The sequence below is a fragment of the Sorex araneus genome, chromosome 6 (assembly GCF_027595985.1).
Source record: "Sorex araneus isolate mSorAra2 chromosome 6, mSorAra2.pri, whole genome shotgun sequence".
NCBI lineage: Eukaryota > Metazoa > Chordata > Mammalia > Eulipotyphla > Soricidae > Sorex > Sorex araneus.
In genome coordinates this window covers 84,628,617-84,650,462 of record NC_073307.1, presented here as the reverse complement: position 1 = coordinate 84,650,462, position 21,846 = coordinate 84,628,617, and the positions used below count along the sequence as shown (strand labels likewise).

General features: G+C 57.6%; 1 protein-coding gene across 1 annotated transcript in view; it reads right to left on the bottom strand.

Annotated features, from left to right (window-relative positions):
* Window positions 1-737: 737 nt before the first annotated feature.
* The window catches only part of TEAD4 (TEA domain transcription factor 4), an 82,269-nt gene continuing 61,160 nt past the window's right edge, over window positions 738-21,846 (bottom strand). Inside the window, exons 7-13 of the mRNA XM_055142673.1 lie at window positions 21,460-21,503; window positions 21,073-21,131; window positions 19,643-19,752; window positions 18,622-18,795; window positions 2,465-2,605; window positions 1,332-1,484; window positions 738-866 (exon numbers count right to left, since the gene is read on the bottom strand). Of these exons, the coding sequence (XP_054998648.1) occupies window positions 753-866; window positions 1,332-1,484; window positions 2,465-2,605; window positions 18,622-18,795; window positions 19,643-19,752; window positions 21,073-21,131; window positions 21,460-21,503 (795 nt within the window). The 3' untranslated portion in view covers window positions 738-752. The remainder of the gene's footprint in view (window positions 867-1,331; window positions 1,485-2,464; window positions 2,606-18,621; window positions 18,796-19,642; window positions 19,753-21,072; window positions 21,132-21,459; window positions 21,504-21,846) is intronic.

Below are 21,846 nucleotides of genomic sequence, written 5' to 3'. Positions count from 1 at the left end.
CGCTGCTTCCCGCCGTCCGGAGCGCAGGGCTGCCTGGCTCCGGCGGGGGTGGGGGGTGGGGGGCGAAGCCTACCCAGAGCCAGGGACTGGCTTCCACGGGCTACCCTGCCCAAACCCTCCTCCTCCTTCAGCGGAGAAAGCGGGAGGCATGACCCCGGTCACTACACACCTGCCCCGCTCTCCTGGCCTTCGCCTTGACGGCCTGGCTACTCCCCAGCCTGGCCTCCCTGGGATCTGGGGACCCCTCCCTCCACCCCCCAAAAGCAGCAGGGCCTTCCGTGCGCCCCTGCAGGGAGGGCCGGACACCATCCATCCATCCGTCCGTCCATGGTCCCTCCTGCCCAGCAGGACCCCAGCTGCCCGTGTGTCCAGTCCTCCTCCCGCAAGGGCTCTCTGCGGGGGGGTAGCAGCAGAGCTGGGGGTGGGGTCGGGGTCCTGCAGCGGCCACAGAGGAACCGTCCCGCCGAATTGGCGTCTGGTGACGCTGGAGGGTGCGTCCCCTGGGGCACGGGCATCAGGCCAGCCCAGCCTGCTCCCCACACTGCCCCCCGTCCGCGTCCCTCCGAGGAGGCTCAGCCAGCCAGCTCCGGTCCTCCGGAATACACAACAGCCTGGGTTTATTGGGGGCGGCCGCTGCAGGCTCCCGAGCCCTGGGCTCTCCGGGCACTTCCAGGGGCTGCCCCAGCGGGCCCCCTCCCCCACGTCCCTGCACACACGTCGTCGCGTCCCCCCCTCCCTGCTCCCCGAGTCTCTCATTCCTTCACCAGCCGGTAGATGTGATGCTGAGCCCCATGCTCGCTGGCGGACACCTCGAAGACGTAGGCGATGCACAGGAGCGTCTCCTGCGTGTCTCTGTTGGTGACCACCTGCAGGGGGCAGCAGAGAGGAGGGCTCAGGCCCCGCCCCACCGCGCCCCATTGGCCCTTGGGGTCCTGTTGGTCCCTCCCCTCCCCACTGGCCCCGCCCTACCCCGCCCTGCTCATTGACATTCCGATCCTGTTGGCCCCACCCAGTCCCTCCCCATTGGCCCTACCTGCCCTGTTGGCCCGCCAGCCCCGCCCCACTGGTCCTGCCTCACCACGCCCCATTGGCCCTTGCGGTCCTGTTGTCCCCTCTTCTCCCCATTGGTCCTCCCTGCCCTGTGGTCCCACTGGCCCCGCCCAGTCCCTCCCCATTGGCCCTACCTGCCCTGTTGGCCCACCAGCCCCGCCCCACTGGCCCCGCCTCGCCGCGCCCCATTGGCCCTTTCGGTCCTGTTGGCCCCGCCCACCCCTTCCTATTGGCCCTCCCTGCCTGGTTGGCTCGCCGGCTCCGCCCCTCGCTGCACTCACCTGCAGGATGGTGAAGTTCTCCAGCACGCTGTTCATCATGTACTTCTCCGGCAGGTGCTTCAGCTTGTGGATGAAGTTGATCATGTACTCACACAGCGGCGACCGGTGGATGCGGTAGGAGTAGTGGCCGTTCTCGTAGCGGGCATACTCGGTCTGCGGGGCCCAGGACAGCGGGGACTCTTACTGGCTTGTTTATAGGCCCCACCTGGCAGTGCTCAGGGCTTACTGTGCTCAGGGGTCACTGCAGGAGGGCCTTAAGGGGCCACATATGGTCTTATAAGAACGTAAAGCCATCTCCTTTCCATAGATGGCTAGAACGAGTGCATAGAGCAGGCTCTGCACACGGGAGGCCTGGGTTCCCTCCCTGGCACCGCGAGATTCCTTGAGCACTGCCAGGAGCAACCCTTGAACACTGAGATTGGAATAACCCCTGAGCATCGATGGGTGTGACCCTAAAACAAAAGTCACTCCAGGGCTGGAGCACCAACAGTAAAGCGGGCATGGTGCCTTGCATGCGGCTGACTTGAGTTTATACTCCCTGAGCATTGGCAGGAGTGATCCCTGAGCACAGAGGCAAGATTAAGCCCTGAACGCCCGTGTACACACACACACACACACACACACACACACACACACACACACACACGTCACTCCAAACCAGGAACGTGGCTCAGCATCAGAGCATTTTGCCTTGCACAGATGAGGTCCCACAAACAGGAAAAGGAAGTCACTTTAAGACTTGTTAAAAAAAACTTGGGCTGGAGCAATACTGCAGGGGTAAGGGGCTACCCTACCCTTTGCACACACACACTGACCTGGGTTTGATCTCTGGCATTCCATACGGTCCCCCGAGCCTGTCAGGAGTGATCCCCTGGCCCAGAGGCAGGAGTAAGCCCTGATCACTGATAGGAATGCACACCACTGATAGGAATGCACACCTTATTGGGGGCAATAAGATGTGAAAAATATCATTTTAGGGGCCAGTATTGGGAACCCCTGAGATGGGAGCCATCACTTCCGGTTTTGTGTGACCGGAAGTGGGTGGGTTATGCGAAGTGGGCTTCAGGACCGTGTCCAGAGCTGGGTCGAGGTGAGGCCGGGGGAGTCCTTGGGGTCCGTGGCGTGGTGCCTACCTCCACTTTCTCCACCACCTGCTTGCCGAAGGAGCAGACCTTGGTGGAGCAGGTGATGATCATGTTCTCTGGGCTCTCGTACTGGCTGGACACCCCATAGAAGGAGTTGCCTTCGTCCTCCAGGTTGGTGTTGAGGTCTGCCTGGAGGGAGCGGCAGGGACGCCGGGGAGGCGGAAGAGAAGGTCAGCGGGGCTGAGTATGTGGGGGCCATTTCACAGTCACAGAACCCCCTGGGGGCGAGAGCCAGCTGCCTCGGCCACGGAGCAAGCAGGAGGACCCTTCAGAAAACACCACAGTGCCACAACGCTCTCGAGGCCCTCTGTCACCAGGGGATGGCTGCCCCTCCCTGGGGTCCCCCACACCCCCATATGGGCAGTGCATGGGCCCCGACACACAGTCCTTCCAGCCTAGCTGGAGTGCTAACCCGCTTCTCACATGTAAGAGGTGACACTCCCCCCCCCCAGCCCCCCATCCCGACTAGCTCCAGTGAATTCTCCCTGAGAGCCTTGCCCAGGCCCCCAGTGGGGAAGGAGCGGGCCCCAGTGCAGAGCCCTGGGAAAGACAGGAGGCGCAGGCTGGGTGCCTGCCCAGAGGCAGATAGCACATTTCCTTTTCCTTTTTTTTGTTTTTTGGGTCACACCCGGTAATGCTCAGGGCTTACTCCTGGCTCTGCACTGAGGAATCGCTCCTGGTGGTGCTTGGGGGACCCTCTGGGATGCCGGGGATTGAACCTGGGTCAGCCGCGTGCAGTGTAAATTGCTCGGGGCCCTGATTCAGATTTCTGGAACCACTGAAGAGTGTGTGCCCCACCCCAAGGACACAGGCCTCCCCCCCTCCCTTCGTCTGCACCAGGGAGGCAACAACAACTATAACAAAAGAACAACTTAAGACTCAGGAGCTCAGGGGCTGCAGAGAAAACTCTACTGGCCCAAGCGAGGTGTATATGCAGGAGCCCCCAGAACCGCCGGACCCTCGAGCACTGAGCTGGGACAACCTGGGAACACCTCTGGGTGAGGCTCCGAAAACGAAACAAATCAGGCTCTGAGACTGGGGAGTCATGCACAGACTTCTTTTTTTTTTTTTTCTTGACTTTTTGGGTCACATCCAGAGATGCTGAGGGGCTACTCCTGGCTCTGCACTCAGAATGACCCCTGGCAGTGCTCAGGAGACCATATGGGATGCTGGGGATTGATGCGGGTCAGCCGCATGCAGGGCAAACGCCTCCCTGCTGTGCTATGGCTCCGGCCCCAGTGCACAGACTTCTCGAGCCGAGGCCTCCATCCACCCCCTCCTTCCAGTTCCATATCACTGAGAAGCTGGACCCTGAGTGCAGCCTGTAAACAAATGGGACTCTGGGACCCCACAGGCCTCTCCAGGGAGAGGGGGCCCTAGAGCCCCGAGGAAGGACGGGCAAGGATGGAGTCAGGAGTCAAGCAGCCTGTGGCGGCTTTAGGAGATGCTTAGTTGGTGGAGGAACAGGGAGGGAGAAATGGGGAGAGAGAAAATAGGGGAGAAGTTGGGGGGGGGGGCGTTGGACATCTGAGAGCCCAACAGAGAGTGCTGGGGCCAGAAGAGATCCATGCTCTCCCCTTATACACGTCTGACCTGGATTTGAACCCAGCACCCTACACAGTCTCCTGAGTCCCCCAGGAGTGATCCTTGAGCACAGAGCCAGGAGTAAACCTTGAGCACCGCAGTTTGTGGGACCAAAAACAAAAAGGAAAATGCTATGGACTGGGGCCAGGGTGACAGCACAGTGGGGAGGGGGCTTACCTTGCATGGGCCGACCTGGGCTTAGTTATTGGACAATTCTATATATTGTTTTCTCTTTGGGTCACACCCGGCGATGCTCAGGGGTTCCTCCTGGCTCTACACTCAGGACTTACTCCTGGAGGTGCTCGGGGGACCCTATGGGATGCCGGGAATCGAACCTGGGTTGGCCACATGCAAGGCCAATGGCAAACACCCTCCCCGCTGTGCTGTTGCTCCAGCCCCCAACCCAGGTTTAATCCCTCGCACCCCATCTGGTCTCTCGAGAATGATCCCTGTCAGGAATGATCCCTGAGTGCAGAGCCCGGAAGAAGCCCCGAGCACTGCTGGGTGTGGCCATGCCCCTCACCCCACCACAGGAAGATGCTATGGAGTTACCAAAGAGAGTCAAGGAGGATGTACTATAACCGGGGGCTAGGGGTCTCGGTGTGTGTGTGTGTGTGTGTGTGTGTGTGTGTGTGTGTGTGTGTGTGTGTGTGGAACAGCTGGAGCCTACAGCCTGCTGCAGGCAGAGGGCAGAGTCAGGGGACAGAACTGGGGAGCAGGTGTGAAGAAAAGGTTGGCTGGGAGCCTAGGGGCTGGGAAAGGCAGGGCCCCAGGCACGGAGCATGGAGGTGGGCAGAGGGTGCCCGAGCCAGGACCAGGCCACAGTGCAGACCGGTCCCTCTCGGATGGAGCTGCCTGAGCCACGGCTGTCGTCCGCTTCCATCACGCACCACCTGGTCCTCTTACACCCCTAAATCTGTTTCATTTTCCGGGCCCCATACCGAGCCAGTATGACCGGGGGCCCCAGATGGAGCAGGTGCACTCTCCCCACCTACTCCAGATAGAATCCCGGTGACCAAGAGCTTCCACAAGCAAGGCCCAGGTCTGCGGGTTCCAGGACTAAATCTGCAGGCCACATGGTGGCAGAGGACCTGGGCTGTCCCTCCCCGGGTCCCCGCCCACCCAGCAGACTGGCTGTCACACCCACAACTGGCCTCCGGGTGCCATGTTACCGCACCAACAGCCCTGGCCAGAGACGTCCAGTTGAATCCCTAAATGGATTAGTGCCATACAGAGATGTCTCTGGAACCCAACCATTTACAACCTAGAAATTTATGTCATGCTATGCAAAATGAGCAATGGAAAATAAATTATCTAGCATCTGCCCCTGGCAGGCAGGCTTGAATGGTGGCAGGAAATTTCAAACAAAACATAATGACCCAAATTAGAGATAGAGTATTGGGAAACTGTCTGCCACAAAGGCAGGGTGAGGACTGGGATGTGGGGCTGGGGGTGGGGGGCAGATACTCGGGACATCGGTGGTGGAGAATGTGCCCTGGTGGAGGGATGGGTGTTCCATCATTGTACGGCTGAATCTCAAACATGAAAACTTTGTAACTCTATCTCACAGTGGTGATACAATAAAATAAAAATGTAATGTGGAGTTCATGCCCGATTCAATCAGCTTAATCAATGGCTGAACAAATAGCAGTGCTCCTACATTAGGAGTCACTGTCATTCCATTGCTCATTGATTTGCTCAAGCGGGCACCAGTAACGTCTCCATGCTGAGACTTGTTGTGACTGTTTTTGTCATATCGAATACGACACGGGGAGCTTGCCAGGCTCTGCCGTGCGGGCGGGATATTCTCGGTAGCTTGCCGGGCTCTCCGAGAGGGGCGGAGGAATCGAACCCGGGTCGGCCGCATGCAAGGCAAATGCCCTACCCACTGTGCTACCGCTGCAGGAGCAGGTGGGACAGTATTCCCCAGGGGTGAGTGGGAACTGTGGCTCCCGGCCCACCCGCGGACCCCCGGGGCCCTGGTGGCCCTTCACCTGGCCGCTCCCTGCGGGTGGGCAGGCGCCTCGCGGGGGGCGGCTTCCTTTCCGCGGCGCTTCAGCTTCCCGCCGCTGGGTGGCGCTGGCGAGAAGCAAGAGGCCTTGGTCTGCGGCTCAGCAGAGGGCGAGCTCGGACCCGCCGGCACCCCATCCCCGCGGCAGCCCGCCCGAGCTAAGGCGGTGAACCCCGCAGCCCACTCATCGCAGCCACCCGCCGGGGCTAGGGGGAGGGGCACAGGCAGGGCTGCTCCCCGCGGAGAGCCTGCCCTGGGTTCAGCCCGCAGCACCCCTTCTCCTGCGACCCAGGCCCCTGCACCCAGGGCCCCTGTTCTCAGTACCCCGACCCCACCCCCGCCCGCCTCCTGCCCTCCGGACGCCCCAGGCTGCTCCCCCTCTACCCGAGCTACCCGTGGTGGGGTGGGCAGGGCAGGCTGTGGGGGAGCAGGTGTGGGGGATCGAGTGACTGAGAGATGAGCCTCACAGCCCTGGCCTCGGGGTGGGGCGGGGGGCGCGGGGTGTGGGGCCGGCGGGGGCCGGGATTCATTGTCCTGTGCTGGCCTGAGCCTGGGAGAAATGTCAGGGCTGGAGCACAGCGGGGAGGGCATTTGCCTTGCTGGCCGCCGACCCGGGTTTGATTCCCAGCATCCCATAGGGTCCCCCGAGCACCGCTGGGAGTAATTCCTGAGTGCAGAACCAGGAGGAGGAACCCCTGTACATCACCGGGTGTGACCCAAAGAGGAAAGGAAGGAAGGAAGGAAGGAAGGAAGGAAGGAAGGAAGGAAGGAAGGAAGGAAGGAAGGAAGGAAGGAAGGAAGGAAGGAAGGAAGGAAGGAGAAAAGAAAGAAAAGAAAGAAGGAAAGATAGAAAGAAAGAAAGAAAGAAAGAAAGAAAGAAAGAAAGAAAGAAAGAAAGAAAGAAAGAAAGAAAGAAAGAAAGAAAGAAAGAAAGAAAGAAAGCGAGCGAGCAGTGGCCGGACCGGGGTTTGATTCTCAGCATCCCATAGGGTCCCCCGAGCACTGCCTGGAGTAATTCCTGAGTGCATAAGCCAGGAGGAACCCTTGTCCTGTGCATCGCCAGGTGTGACCCAAAGAGCAAAAATAAGGAAAGAAAGAAAGAAAGAAAGAAAGAAAGAAAGAAAGAAAGAAAGAAAGAAAGAAAGAAAGAAAGAAAGAAGGAAGGAAGGAAGGAAAGAAAGAAAGAAAGAAAGAAAGAAAGAAAGAAAGAAAGAAAGAAAGAAAGAAAGAAAGAAAGAAAGAAGGAAAGAAGGAAAGGAAGGAAGCAGTGGCCGGATGGGAGCGCAAGCGCCCGGCGTCCGTGCCATGGGCGGTCCCTGGGAAGATCCCCAGGCCCCAGCCCGAAGGACAGAGGTGGCCTCTGCCAGCGCTGGGTGTCTGGGGGTGGGGGTGTCTGACTTAGCGACTTGGCCCCGGCTCCAGCTCATGCAGGAAGTGCCCAGCGAGTCCAGCCTCAGGACCCCGCCCCTCCTGCTTCCAGCTGATTGGCCTGGGCAGCAAGGACTGAGGGACTGCCCAGGCCCTGCCAAGCCCTGAGGGCTGGCAGGAGGGGTCTGGGGAGGGTGGCAAACTCACCCCTGGCTGTCAGGGTGCCCAAGAGACAGTACAGCAGGTAAGGAAGGCGACGGGCTCACCTGGGTTCAGTCCCTGGCATCCCATATGGTCCCCCAGTCCTGCCAGGAGTGGCCCCTGAGCACAGAGCCTGGAGTCATCCCCGAGCACAGCTGTGTGTGGCCAATAGCAAACCAAAACACCCACGGACTGGGGGGCGGCCCAGCAGGGCCATGGCACAGGGTGCCCCCTTCCTGCCCTCACCCCAGGGGATGGAGGTGGAGGGATGACCCAGGGGGGCTCATGTCGAGGGCCCCCGTGTCTGGGGCGGCTGTTGCTGCCCGAGAGGCCCGGAAGGTGACTGGGACAGTGCTCCAGCCCGCACACATGGCGTTTCCCTCCCGCCGCCGGCTGAGACCTGAGCTTCCTGCGGCCTCTCATCTCCCCGCGCCCTGGCAGGAGCAGCTGGCCCGGAGCCCGTGTCCTGGCCACAGCCGCACCCCCGGCTCTGGTTTCACCTGGCCTCACCCTGCCCGGGCGGGGAGGCGGCGGGCACTGCCAGAGGAGCCCAGGCTGGTCCCCCCCACACACACCCTGCTCTCAGGCCTGGCAGGGCCCTGAAGACCAGGGCCCTAGGAAGGAGGGGAACATTCCAGAACTTTATCCACGTTAATACCAGCCTGCCTTCCTCCCTTCCTTTCTTCCTTCCTTCCTTCCTTCCTTCCTTCCTTCCTTCCTTCCTTCCTTCCTTCCTTCCTTCCTTCCTTCCTTCCTTCCTTCCTTCCCTTCTTTCCCTTTCTTTCTTTCTTTCTTTCTTTCTTTCTTTCTTTCTTTCTTTCTTTCTTTCTTTCTTTCTTTCTTTCTTTCTTTCTTTCTTTCTTTTTTTCTTTTCTTTCTCTCTTTCTTTCTTTTTTTGCTTTTGGGTCACACCCGGCGATGCCCAGGGGTTACTCCTGGCTCCGCACTCAGGAATTACCCCTGGCGGTGCTCAGGGGACCCTATGGGATGCTGGGAATCGAACCCGGGTCGGCCGCGTGCAAGGCAAACGCCCTCCCCACTGTGCTATTGCTCCAGCCCCCGCCTTCCCAGTTTCTGATCTCCAGAAAAATCCAGAAACCCAGCTGGCCAGTTCCCTGCTGACCATCGTCTCTCTCTGCACCGGCCACCTGCTCCCTCAGGGATCCCATGTCCTGTATCTGCCCTCCAGAGCCTTCTGCAACGGAAACAGGGTCTGTGGGGAGCCAGTGGGTGTCCCAGGTACGAGGGGAGGTGGAGTGTTTCTGAGCAGACACTCAGGCTGGAGTGCCTGAGTCCGTTCTGGGTCACTGCTCTGTGCCTCAGTTTCCCCTCCGAAGAATGAGGCTGTCCAGTGTGGCTACCTCGGGGAATGTGGCGAGGAGGGAGCGGGCTAGTCATAAACACAAACCCCCAGCTCAAACCCCCAGCACCGCAGACAGCCCTGCCAGGAGTGATCCCTAAGCACAGAGTCAGGAATAACCTTGAGTGCTGCCAGGTGTGAAAACACCGACCGGGCTGGCTGGCGTGGGAGTGCAGCGGGGAGGGCGCTACCGGGCACACAGCCCACTGCAGCCAACCCGGGGTCGATCCCCGGCATAGGGTCCCTGTGCATCAGCAGGAGTAACTTCTGAGTGTGGAGTTCACTTAACATTCAGGAGCAAATGAGGGTTTGCTGGCTTCCTGGCTCAGAGGTTACGCTTGAGTGTGCCAGTGTGGCCCAAATAGCAGAAACAAACAACAACAAAAACCTTAAAGGGGCTGGAGCCATAGCACAGCGGGGAGGGCGTTTGCCTCGCACAGGGATGACCTGGGTTGATTCCCAGCATCCCATAGGGTCCCCTGAGCACTGCCTGGAGTGATTCCTGAGTGCAGAGCCAGGAGGAACCCCCAAGTATCGCTGGGTGTGGCCCAAAAAGCAAAAAGCAAACAAACCAAAAAACAAAACAAAACAAAACACACACACACACACAAACCCTTAAAAACCCACCACTGGGGTCAGAATGATAGCAGAGCAGGTAGGGCGTTTGCCTTGCACACGGATGACCTGGGTTCAATTCCCAGCATCCCATATGGCCCCCTTAGCACCGCCTGGAGTAATTCCTGAGTGCAGAGCCAGGAGGAACCCCCAAGCATCACCAGGGGGACCCAAAAAGGGAAGGAAAAAAAACCACCAACAAAAATTTTTCTGTTTAAGCGGAGAGACTTCCAGGTGGGCCAAGTGCACAGCGGCCCCCTCCCCGCCCTGCTCCAGTCCAGAGTGACCCCGCGCACAAAGACGGGCCTCTGAGCAGCGCCAGGTGTAGCCCCCAACCCCCGCCCCCCCCGCAAATTAAAACTTAAGCTGAGAATAAGGGCCGGGCGGAGAGCACAGAGGTTAAGTGACAGGCCTTGCGGGGCATCAGGTGGTCCCCGAGCATCCCCGAGCACAGCCCGTGGCCCCGAGCTGCCACGGTTGCCAGGACGGTCCACGCCGGCTCAGGCCCTCACAACATCACTTCCTCGGGCCTCACATTCAGCCACTGGCCTGGCCAGTCCAGAAGCACCAGGAAGGGCCCCTGGGCCTCCTATGCACCTTTTTTTTTGGGGGGGGGGTGGGGTCCAAGGGGGTGAAGGATCGAGTACCCAGCAGTACTTGAATCATTTCTTTTTTTTTTTTTTTTTTTGCTTTTTGGGTCACACCCAGCGATGCTCAGGGGCTCAGGGGTTACTCCTGGCTTTGCACTCAGGAATTACTCCTGGCAGTGCTTGGGGGACCATATGGGATGCCGGGGATCGAACCCAGGTCGGCCACGTGCAAGACAAACGCCCTACCCATTGTGCTATCGCTCCGGCCCGAATCATTTCTTTTCTTTTTTTTTTTTTTTTTTTTTGCTTTTTGGGTCACACCCGGCGATGCACAGGGGTTACTCCTGGCTCTGCACTCAGGAATTATTCCTGGCGGTGCTCGGGGGACCATATGGGATGCTGGGGATCGAACCGAGTCGGTTGCATGCAAGGCAAACGCCCTCCCCGCTGTGCCATTGCTCCAGCCCCTTGAATCACTTCTTGCTGGTGCTCAGGACTGTCTATGGCGCAGAGAATTAGACTCCGGTTGACTGTACTATCCCCTCTGCTGCACTCCCTCCAGCCCCCTAACACCACTTGGGAGGTCCTGCCAAGGACCCCAAGGCCCCCCAAAAAATAATTCTTCAAACACTTTTAAATGAGCGGGAGGGAGCAATAGTATAGTGGGGAGGGTGCTTGCCTTGCACGAGGCCAACTCAGGTTCAATCCCCGGCATCCCATAGGGCCCCCCCAAAAGCACCACCAGGAGTGATTCCTGAGTGCAGAACCAGGAGGAACCCAGAGCATTGCTGGGTGTGGCCCCTCTCCCCAAAAAAAAAGCTGGTCAGGCACTCCTGCCTTGCAGATAGCTGACCCAGTTCAGTCCCTGGCACTACTTATGGTTCCTGGAGCCCTACCAGGTATGATCCCTGAGCACAGAGCCAGGAGTAGTAAGTCTAGAGCTGGGGAGCTGGGTGTGACCCAAAACCCAACCAACCAACCAACCAACCAACAAAACCCAAACAAATCCCAAACTCCAGCGCACAGACCCAAGCCCGGAGAGGTAAGGCTCAAGGAGCCTCCTTTGAGAGCAGCCCTGAGGCTGCCCCGTCTAGTGGCCCTGGAGCAGGAAGTCCGGGAGGGAAGGACACTCAGGGTGGTGACACTTCTAGGCCAACCTTCCCCCACCCTCCCCACAGGCCACCAGGAGGAGCTGCCTTCAAAGATCAGACAGGAAGGAGCATGGGATCATGGCGAGGCCCCGAGCCCCATCCCCAGTGAGTTGGGGAGGACCCCCAGCACTGCAGAACAAAAAAAAAAAAAAAGGAAACTGGAGAAAGTGAAAATTTGTGGAGGGGAGGGGAAGGTGTGAAAAGAAAGTTGCAGACAAGAATGAAAATACTGGGGCTGGAGCGATAACATAGAGGGTAGGGTGTTTGCCTTTCACACGGCCGACCTGTGTTTGAATCCCAGCATCCCATAGGGTCCCCTGAGCACTGCCAGGGGTGATTTCTGAGTGCATGAGCCAGGAGTGACCCCTGTGCATCAACAGGTGTGACCCAAAAAGCAAAAAAAAAAAAGAATAAAAATACTGGGGCTGGAGCAATAGCACACAGCGGGGAAGGCGCCTGCATGTAGCCGACCCCACCGAGGTTCAATCCCCGGCATCCCATAGGGTCCCCTGTGCACTGCCAGGAGTAATTCCTGAGCGTAGAGCCAGGAGTAATCCCTGAGCATCACTGGGTGTGACCCAAAAAGAAAAAAAGAAAAAAGAATGAAAATACTGGGGCCAGAACAAGAGTACAGCAGGTAGGGCGTCTGCCTTGCAGGCAACTGACCAGGGTTCGATCCCTGGCGTCCTATATGGTCCCCAAGCACCTCCAGGAGTAATTCCTGAGTACAGAGCCAGGAGTACGTCCTGAGCAACACCAGGTGTGACCCCAAAATTAGGAAAAAATAAAAAAAGAAAAGAACGAAAATAGGAGACTTAGGGTCACCCTTTGTTTCACTACACTAAAGGAGTCTGTCCCAGGGAACCTGAGTCACCATAGGGGGGAAGAAAGCCTCCTGGCAAGCATCATTCATTGGTCTCCTGATGAGGACAGCGGAAAGCCGAGGGCCCCCGCCTCGCCCCTCCCACACCGCCCTGCTCTGTGATTCCTGAGTCTCCCAGTCCCTGCAGCGGAACCCTCCTCAGAGCCCCCCGGGGGGGGGGGTGGGCGGGACGAGTATCCGCCCCTCCTGTGGCTCCCCCAGACGCCCACCCCCCACCACTGCAGCGGCACAAATACTCTCCACCTGTCCGAGAATAATCTCAGGGACCTGGTGCCCAGGCTGAGCAGTGCGGAGTGTTCTGGATTCAGGGTGGGGACCCCGACCCCCACCCCCCCCCGCTCTCGGAAGCCCCACCAGCCATGCCCACCTCCCCAAGCCACGGCCACGAGGACTCTTTGGCCTGACACAGATCCTGAAGTCTCCCCCGACTGCGGGCCGCGTATGCAGCTACAGCAACAAACGGCTCGGTAAATTCTTAGACAGCAACGTAATAAAACCCTGCGTCAGATATCATCACATAAATTAATTTTTGTACTTCTGTCTGCACTGTAGCACTGTCGTCCTGTTGTTCATCGATTTGCTCGAGCGGGCACCAGTAACATCTCCATGGTGAGACTTGTTGTGACTGTTTTTGGCATATTGAATACTCCACAGGTAGCTTGCCAGGCTCTGCCGTGTGGGCGGGATACTCTTGGTAGCTTGCCGGGCTCTCCGAGAGGGACGGAGGTATCGAACCTGGGTCAGCTGTGTGCAAGGAAGTGCCCTACCCGCTGTGCCATTGTACTTCATTGATTTTAATATTGGAGGTCTGTTACCTAATCAATTTTTATTATAGAACTGTATCAACAGTTGTGGCTATTTTTCCTACATTAAACTAAATTAAATAGAAAAGTTAATTATTTAATTAAATAGAAAAAGGGCTGGATGATAGCACAGCGGTTGGGCGTTTGCCTTTCACGCGGCCAACCTGAGTTTGATTCCTTTGCCCCTCTCGGAGAGCCCAGCAAGCTACCGAGAGTATGGAGCCCGCAAGGCAGAGCCTGGCAAGCTCCCCATGTTTATTGGATATGCCAAAAACAGTAACAATAAGTCTCTCAATGAGAGACGTTACTGGTGCCCGCTCAAACAAATCGATGAGCAACGGGATGACAGTGACAGTGACAGTGAAATAGAAAAAAATTAAAGTGCCATAGCTGGTAGTGCTCAGGAATCACCTCTGGGGGTCAGAGTGATAGCCCGGTGGGTGGGGCATTAGCCTTGCATAAGGCCGACCCGGGTTCGATCCCCAGTATCCCATCTGGTCCCCAGGGCCCACCAGGCGAGATCAGTAAGCAGGGTGCTCCCCCTCCCCAGAGACACTGGAAAGACCTCCATCAGCATAGTTTAGAAGAACTGATACCGTTTGGATGCCCACCCCCATCAGCATAGTTTAGAAGAACTGATACCGTTTGGATGCCCACCCTACGCAAAGCAACCTTCAGTCTCAGGGCAACCCCAGGGACGGGAGGGATTGTACCGGAGACAAGGTGTTTGCCTTGCATGCGTCCAACCCCTGTTCAATCCCTGGTACCGCATCTGGGCCCCTTAACACTGCCAGGTGTGATCGAAACACCACCTGCCTCCCCACCTCCCCCCTCCCCTCTCCCGCCAAAACCAAAAGAAAAACAAAAACACTCAAAATCCATCTCAAAGCAATCCAAATTTTAAAATTCCAACGAAAAATAGAAAATTCCAATGACATTTCACAGAAAGAGAGAAAAAAAAATCCTAAAAGTTGTAGGATCTTGGGGGCTGGAGCTATAGCACAACGAGTAGGGTGTTTGTTTGCCTTGCATGCGGCTGACCCGGGTTTGATTTCCAGCATCCCATATGGTCCCCTGAGCACTGCCCGTGGTGATTCCTGAGTGCAGAGTCAGGAGGAACCCCTGTGCATTGCCCGGTGTGACCCAAAAAGAAAAAAAAAAAGTTGTAGGATCTTACAAAAAAAGACCCTGGATAGCCAAAGGAATCTTGAGAAAGAGGAACACTGAACACGAATCACCTGCCGTGACTTCAAAGGCAGCAAGTAGGGGGTTGTGGAGCTACCGTAGCCAGCTAGTGTGGCGCTGGCAATAAAAAGAAACCCAGTGAGCCACAGAACAGAACACCCGGAATAAACCACATGCATATTTATGTGATTTATGACAAAGGAGCCAAGAGTTTACAACGGAGAAGGCAGTCTTCTCAACAAATGCCGTTGGCGCGTGTTCACTGCCGCACTGAGCAGTCAGACATGGAAACGACCCAAGGCCCAGGGACAGATGAAAGTGTCGGCAGCCGGGGAACAGACACCGTGGGATGCGAGGCAGCGAAAAGGAAGAACAAAATCGGTATGTTGCCCGAGCCCATGTGCTGCTTGTGCCCACGTGGCTGAGCACACGTGTCGCCCGCATCTCCCCGCCTGAGAGGAGGACATTCATGCTTTCATACCTAATGCTGGCATGAGTGTAGGGCGCTCTCTGCCCCTGGACAAGTCCAGGTTCTCTCTTGAGCGTGTTTCTCTCTCACTTACTTTCCCTCCTTCCTCCCCTTCTAAAAACCTCCAGATAACATCTGTTGTACTTCAAAAACGAAAAAGGAATCACAAAAGCACGCAATGTGCAGCAACATGGATTGAACTAGAGGGGACCAGGCTGAGGGAAGCCAGAGAGAAAGGACCGGACACAGCGGGCAGAGCCCTGCCCTCAAAGACGGCTGACCCGGGTTCAATCCGGGCCAGGAGTGAGCCCTGAGTGTAGCATACCTGGACTAAGACCCGGTGTGGGACAGAAAGAAAGGAGGAGAGGAGGGCAGAGGGGAGGAGAGGGGAGAGGACGGGAGAGAACAGGAGAGGAGATCTCGTTCACATATGAGACTTAAAGATACACAGCAAATGGGCTGGAGCGACAGCACAGCAGGGAGGGCGTTTGCCTTGCACGCGGCCGACCCGGGTTCGATTCCCAGCATCCCATATGGTCCCCTGAGCACCGCCAGGAGTGATTCCTGAGTGCATGAGCCAGGAGGGACCCCTGAGCATCGCCGGGTGTGACCCCCAAAAAACAAAGATACGCTGTAAGGTAGTGGTGAAGGACCACGACCATGTGAGAAGGGATCCACGTAACCGAGTAGGTGGGTGGAAGGGCTGAAAGGGAGGGGGGGCTGGAATGATAGCACAGTGGGTAGGGCATTTGCATTGCACGCGGCCAACCCGGGTTCAAATCCCAGCATCCCATATGGTCCTCTGAGCACCGCCAGGAGTAATTCCTGAGTACAGAGCCAGGAGTAACCCCTGTGCATCACCGGGTGTGATGCAAAAAGCAAAAAAAAAAAGAAAGGGGGGGGCTGGGGTCCTTGAGGAAAGGAGGTGGGTACACTGGTGACGGGTGTGGTGCTGGCACTGTGTGCAAGGGACACCACGGCCAATGGTACTGGAGTCACATAACCTGGGGGCCGGAGTGATAGTACAGTGGGCGGCGCGGCTGCATGGCGTGCGGCCGACCAAGGTCTGACCCCCAGCACCCCACATGGTCCCCACCAGGAGTTGCGGGGGCGAAACTGATGCCAGGACAAGCTGCAGCCGACATGAAGTCCCAACGAGGCCTCGGTTTCTGTGTCCCCAAAGCAGGGCTGGCAGGTGCTGGTAGAGTCCCAGTTGAGTAAGGTACCCAGATAAGGAACCGGGCGGTTGGGTCTGGCCGGTCATGGGGGGTCACTGTCCCCTCCTTAGAAACGGTTACACACCATTGTCTAACTGCTGACCACTGTCGTCTTAGGGCCGATGCTAAACGTAGACCAGCATGTAAACTGCTCTTAACCTGACCCCTATATAACCACTAGTGATTGGGAGTCGGGGTCCTTGTCAAGATGCCACTGTGTTGGGTGAGACTCGGACCCTAGTTCAGGCCAGCGCTGGCTCAGGCGAGTAATAAAGTTCCGTTGCTTTTGCATTGTCGTGTGTGGATCGGGGTCTCTCTGCAACTGGGGATCTGAAACTTGGGCACAGAGAGACCCTTGCAGACAGAGCCCCTGAGCACTGCCAGGTATGGCCCACCCCCCAAAAAAAATTTAATCAAAAAAGATTGGTGGAGGTGAATGGGCACTGGTGGAGGGATGGGTAAGCGATCACTGTATGAGTGAAATGCAAACACAAAAGTTCATAAGTTTGAAACTGTACATCACAGTGATTCTCTCGTAAAAAAATTAAAAAAGAAAAGAAAGAAAAAATAATGAAACTAAATAAACGGCACTGGAAAATCTAGACAGTAAAGTGTCTATGAAGAACGACGAACCCTGGCCCTTATCTCACACCCCACACAAAATCAGCCAAAAGTGAATTGAAAGGCGAGAGAGACAGAGTCAAAGGTCGGGCACTTGCCTCGCACGCGGCTGACTTGGGTGTGTCCCCGGCACCCCTATGGGGCCCTGAGCCAGGCCAGGAGTGACCGCTGAGTGCAGAGCCAGGAGTAAGCCCTGAGCACCACTGGGGATGATCCAAAAACAAAAACGAAAACAAAAGAGAAAAGAAAAGAAAAGAATTGAGGGACTGGAGCGATAGGACAGTGGGGAGGGCGTTTGCCTTGCACGCGGCCCGACCCAGGTTCGATTCCCAGCATCCCATATGGTCCCCTGAGCACCACCAGGGGTAATTCCTGAGTGCACGAGCCAGGAGTGACCCCTGTGTATCTCCAGATGTGACCCAAAAAGCAAAAAAAAAGAAAAGAAAAAGGAAAGAAAAGAAGAAAAGAATTGAAGATCTGAGTGTATGACTAGAATCATAAAACTACTGGAACGAAGCTGGTGGCAAGACTACAGCAGCAGTCTTGAGACTGCCTTTTTTTTTTTTAATCACATTGGTGGCCACTCCCAGTGGGCCCAGCAGTGACCAGCACGCTGAGAGGCCAGGATATGCTGGGTCATGGACCCAGCGTCTCAGGCAGGCAAGGCACGTGCTCTACCATGTGAACCACATTCCTGGTCTTGTGGCTTTTTTAATTTTGGATTTTTCATTGTGGGGGGACTACTTCGGGCTTCTCTTAGCTCTGCTCAGGGATCACTCCCGAAAGTGCTCAGAGGACCATACGGGGTGCCAGTGATCGAACCCAGGTCAACAGCATGCAAGGCAACCCTACCTGCTGTGCTATCGCTCTGGCCCCATTCATAGTTTTTATTTATTTAATTTTTTAAAAACTTCATTATTTTATTTTTTGCTTTTTGGGTCACACCCGGCGATGCACAGGGGTTACTCCTGGCTCTGCACTCAGGAATGACTCCTGGTGGTGCTCGGGGGTATGCTGGGAATCGAACCCAGGTTCGATATGGGATATGGGATGCTGGGAATCGAACCCAGGTAGGCCTTGTGCAAGGCAAATGCCCTACCCGCTGTGCTATCACTCCACACCCATTCATGGTTTTTATTTTTTATTTTATATTATTTTTTGCTTTTTGGGTCACACCCGGCGATGCACAGGGGTTACTCCTGGCTCTGCACTCAGGAATGACTCCTGGTGGTGCTCAGGGGACCCTATGGGATGCTGGGAATTGAATTTAGGTCGGCCGCCTGCAAGGCAAACACCCTCCCCGCTGTGCTATTGCTCCGGACCCACTCATGGTTTTTCAAACCTGACACCAAAACCTAAAGCAACTAAAGCAAAGGATATACAATAAAATAAAATAAAATACATAAGTAAAACTCTTAAGCACAGCAAAAGAAAACAACAAAATGAAGAGGCACCCCATCCAATGGGAGAAAAGTCTCTGCACCCTGATCAGAGGTTACTATCTAACGCATACAAAGGATTCAGAACAGAAATAAAAATTCACGGCCAAGAGGCACGTGAAAAGATACTGCAGATGGAAAGCCTCAGGAACGGGCGGCACTGGGAATCCAACGTGGGCCGAGTATGTACTAGGTGTGGCCCAAACTGCTGTTCTCTCTCCCAGCCCCGACACTCGAGGCCCTGCAACCAACCAACCTCCAAGGCTCTGCAACCAACCAACCTCCAAGGCTCTGCAACCAACCAACCTCCAAGGCTCTGCAACCAACCAACCTCCAAGGCTCTGCAACCAACCAACCTCCAAGGCTCTGCAACCAACCAACCAGTATCTGCCGTTCAAACCCTGCTCACCTGCTCTGTGACCTGGTCTCTGCTGGACCTTTCCCTGGTTCTGCAGCCCCCTGAAGGCTCCCCGGACAGACCCCACTGCATTGATCAGCACCCCCAGCCCCGCAGCCCTGCAGCCCCGCTGGACTGTCTCAGGGTCCCCGCTCCCGGGGGGCCCAGGTCTAGCCAGGGCCAGTGCTCCCCCTTCTCCCTGCTCCTCTCTCCTTGGCTCTGGGGCCGTGAGAGCCTGTCCGGGGGCTTACCCAGAACTTCACGAGGAAGAAGGCGTTGGTGGGCCCCCGTTCAAAGAGCTCCTTGAGCCCCCCCTTCTTCTCCGGGAACTTGTCGTAGATCTGGCGGATGTCCACGGCTTCGAGGTAGGGATCGCTGTAGCTGGGGCTGGACTGGCCGATGTGCACGAACAGGTGCTTGTTGTACTGCAGAGAGGACAACGGGTGTGTGTGGGGGGGGTGAGGGGGCACGGGGGCAGCCGCAGGCCTTGCAGGCAGACAGACGGATGGACAGGCAGGAGGTCAGGCCCCACCCACCCACTGGCAAAGCGGAGCAGCAGAGCCGAGAGGTGGGCACGAAGCCCCAGGGGCTGTGCCGGCCACCCAGCGAGGGGCTCCATCAACGGCAGCCGCAGACCCCTGACCCGCCACGCTTAGTCCCCAAGCCCAGGCCAGTGGCGGGCAGGGGGCGTCTCCTCCCGCCTGACCCTCAGCTAACACGGACGCGGCACAGAGCACTCCACACACACCCCCTCCTGTCCCCTCTACTGCTGTGCCGGGCGGAAGGGTGGAGGCTGCTTCCTGCCTCTGATTCAGGGGCTCAGACACGGGGCGGGGGTGTCTCTTGGAAGGGCGGGTGTGCCCAGGGAGCGGGAGCGTGGGGCGGGGTCCAGGACTTGGCGGGGAGGGCTGAGGCCCAGAGGGAGGGTGACTCAAGAAAGCAAGGGAGGGCCAGAGCGATAGCACAGTGGGGAGGGCGTTTGCCTGGCACGTGGCCGACCCGGGTTCAATTCCTGGCATCCCATACAGTCCCCGAGCATCGCCAGGAGTGATTCCTGAGCACTGAGCCAGGAGTAACCCCTGTGCATCACTGGGTGTGACCCAAAAGGGAAAAAAAAAAAAGAAAGCCAGGGAGAGGCAGGCAGGTGAGGGGAGGGGAGGGGAGGGGAGGGAAGAGGCGGGGCGGGCCCGGGGAGGCCCTATCCCCCCCGCCAGCCCTGGGTTGGGGCGGGGAGCAGATGCGGGCTGGGGTCCCCGTGGAGGCCACACCTACCGTGTCGGGGTCCTGCTGCTCCAGGAAGGCGGAGAACTCCAGCATCCACAGCTTGGAGCTGGCCACGCTGCGGCCCTGCCACGGGGGTGCGGGCGGGGAGGGCGCAGCGCCTGCGGGCGAGTTGAACCCTGTACACCGGGGGCCACGTGGGGGCCTGGGCACACCCCTCCAGGACAAGCCCTCCCTCCATGAGCGGGGACCCCCTGTCGCCACCAGGCCCAGAGGGGAGGTCCCAGTGCCCAGCGTGAGCCTCCCGCCGGGCGCTGGGGGCTGGGAGGAGGGGGTCTGGCCCCACACAGCCCCCGGGCCCCCGAATCGACTGACTCCGAGACAGCGGCCGGGTCGGGAGCCGAGTCCTGCTGGACAGAGGGTTCCCGGGGCAGGCGCCCCCTCAGGAGTCTGTCCCCAGCAGGGGGATGCGTCTGAGACGTTAGAAACTGTGCCTGTCAGGCTGGAGCATATAGCACAGCGGGGAGGGCGTTTGCCTTGCACGCGGCAGACCCGGGTTCGATCCCCAGCATCCCGTAGGGTCCCCCGAGCACCGGCAGGAGTGACCCCTGAGTGCAGAGCTGAGTGTGACCCAAAAAAAAAAAAATGTGCCTGTCAAGGAGGGCCAGAGAGACGGCAAGCAGGGAGGGCTGTGCTTGCCTTGCACGCGGCCAACCTGGGTTGGATCCCTGGCACTGCAGGTGGGCCATGTGGGCCCCTGAGCACTGCCAGGAGTGATCCCCGAGCACTGAGGCAGGAGTAAGTCACAAGTACAGACAGGTGTGACCCAGAAATTAGAAAACAGAAGGAAGGAAAGAAGGAAGGAAGAAAGGAAGGAAGGAAGGAAAGAAGGAAGGAAGGAAGGAAGGAAGGAAAGAAGGAAGGAAGGAGGGAGGGAGGGAGGGAGGGTGGGAGGGAGGAAGGAAGGGAGGGATGGAGGAAGGGAGGAAGGAAAGAAGGAAGGTAGGAAGGAAGGAAGGGAGGAAGGAAGGAAGGAAGGAAAGAAGGAAGGAAGGAAGGAAGGAAGGAAGGAAGGAAGGAAGGAAGGAAGGTAGGCAGGAAGGAAGGAAAGAAGGAAGGTAGGAAGGAAGGAAAGAAGGAAGGAAGGAAGGAAGGAAGGAAGGAAGGAAGGTAGGCAGGAAGGAAGGAAAGAAGGAAGGTAGGAAGGAAGGAAAGAAGGAAGGAAGGAATGAAGGAAGCAAGGAAGGTAGGCAGGAAGGAAGGAAGGAAGGAAGGAAGGAAGGAAGGAAGGAAGGAAGGAAAGAAGGAAGGTAGGAAGGAAGGAAAGAAGGAAGGAAGGAAGGAAGGTACGCAGGCAGGAAGGAAGGAAGGAAGGAAAGAAGGTAGGAAGGAAGGAAGGAAGGAAGGAAGGAAGGAAGGAAGGAAGGAAGGAAGGAAGGAAGGAAGGAAGGAAGGAAGGAAGGAAGGAAGGAAGGACTCACCTGGCAGCGGCAGGGAAGGCTGGACGGCGGCGTAGGATTGTGGAGAGAAAGGTTTCACACTGCGGGGACGGGATGGGAGGAGGCCTGAGCCCAGGGCCCTGCCGGGACCCCAGCCCTGTGTCCTGGGGCTCCCCTCCCCCTCTCCGTCGGCTCCTCCCACTCTCCCACTCTGCCAGCTCCCGGGCTGGCCTCCTCCCCGGAGGGCCTGTCCCCAAACTCTGCTGAACTCTGGGAGTCCCTGCCAACGTCACTCCAGGTGTCCACATGGCAGGCGGAGCCAGGAATAAGCCAGAGTCTCCAATCCCCTGAGGCTGCTCGGTGGGGACCCTCCCCCCCCCATGCCACCTTGGGGGCCAGGCTCAGCCGACAGTCCTCAGACATACTCACTCGTGGGATGTTCCGGCTTGTCCCGGCAAATTTCCCTGCCAAAACTGAGGGAGCGAAAGAGCAGAGTGAGGGAGGGGAGGGGGCTGGAGCGACAGCACAGCGGGGAGGGCGTTTGCCTTGCACGCGGCTGACCCGGGTTCGATTCCCAACATCCTATAGTGTCCCCCGAGCACCGCCAGGAGTAACTCCTGAGTGCAAAACCAGGAGGAACCCCTGTGCATCTCCGGGTGTGGCCCAAAAAGAAAAAAAAAACACAAAACAAAAAAAAAACCCAAAAATCAAAAACCACCCTTTGGGAGCCGCTGCCCCAGCAAAGTCCCCCCGCGCCCAGCTTCTGCCTCGGCTCCTTCCGTGCCTGCCTGCACGGGCACCAGCCCCGCTGTATGG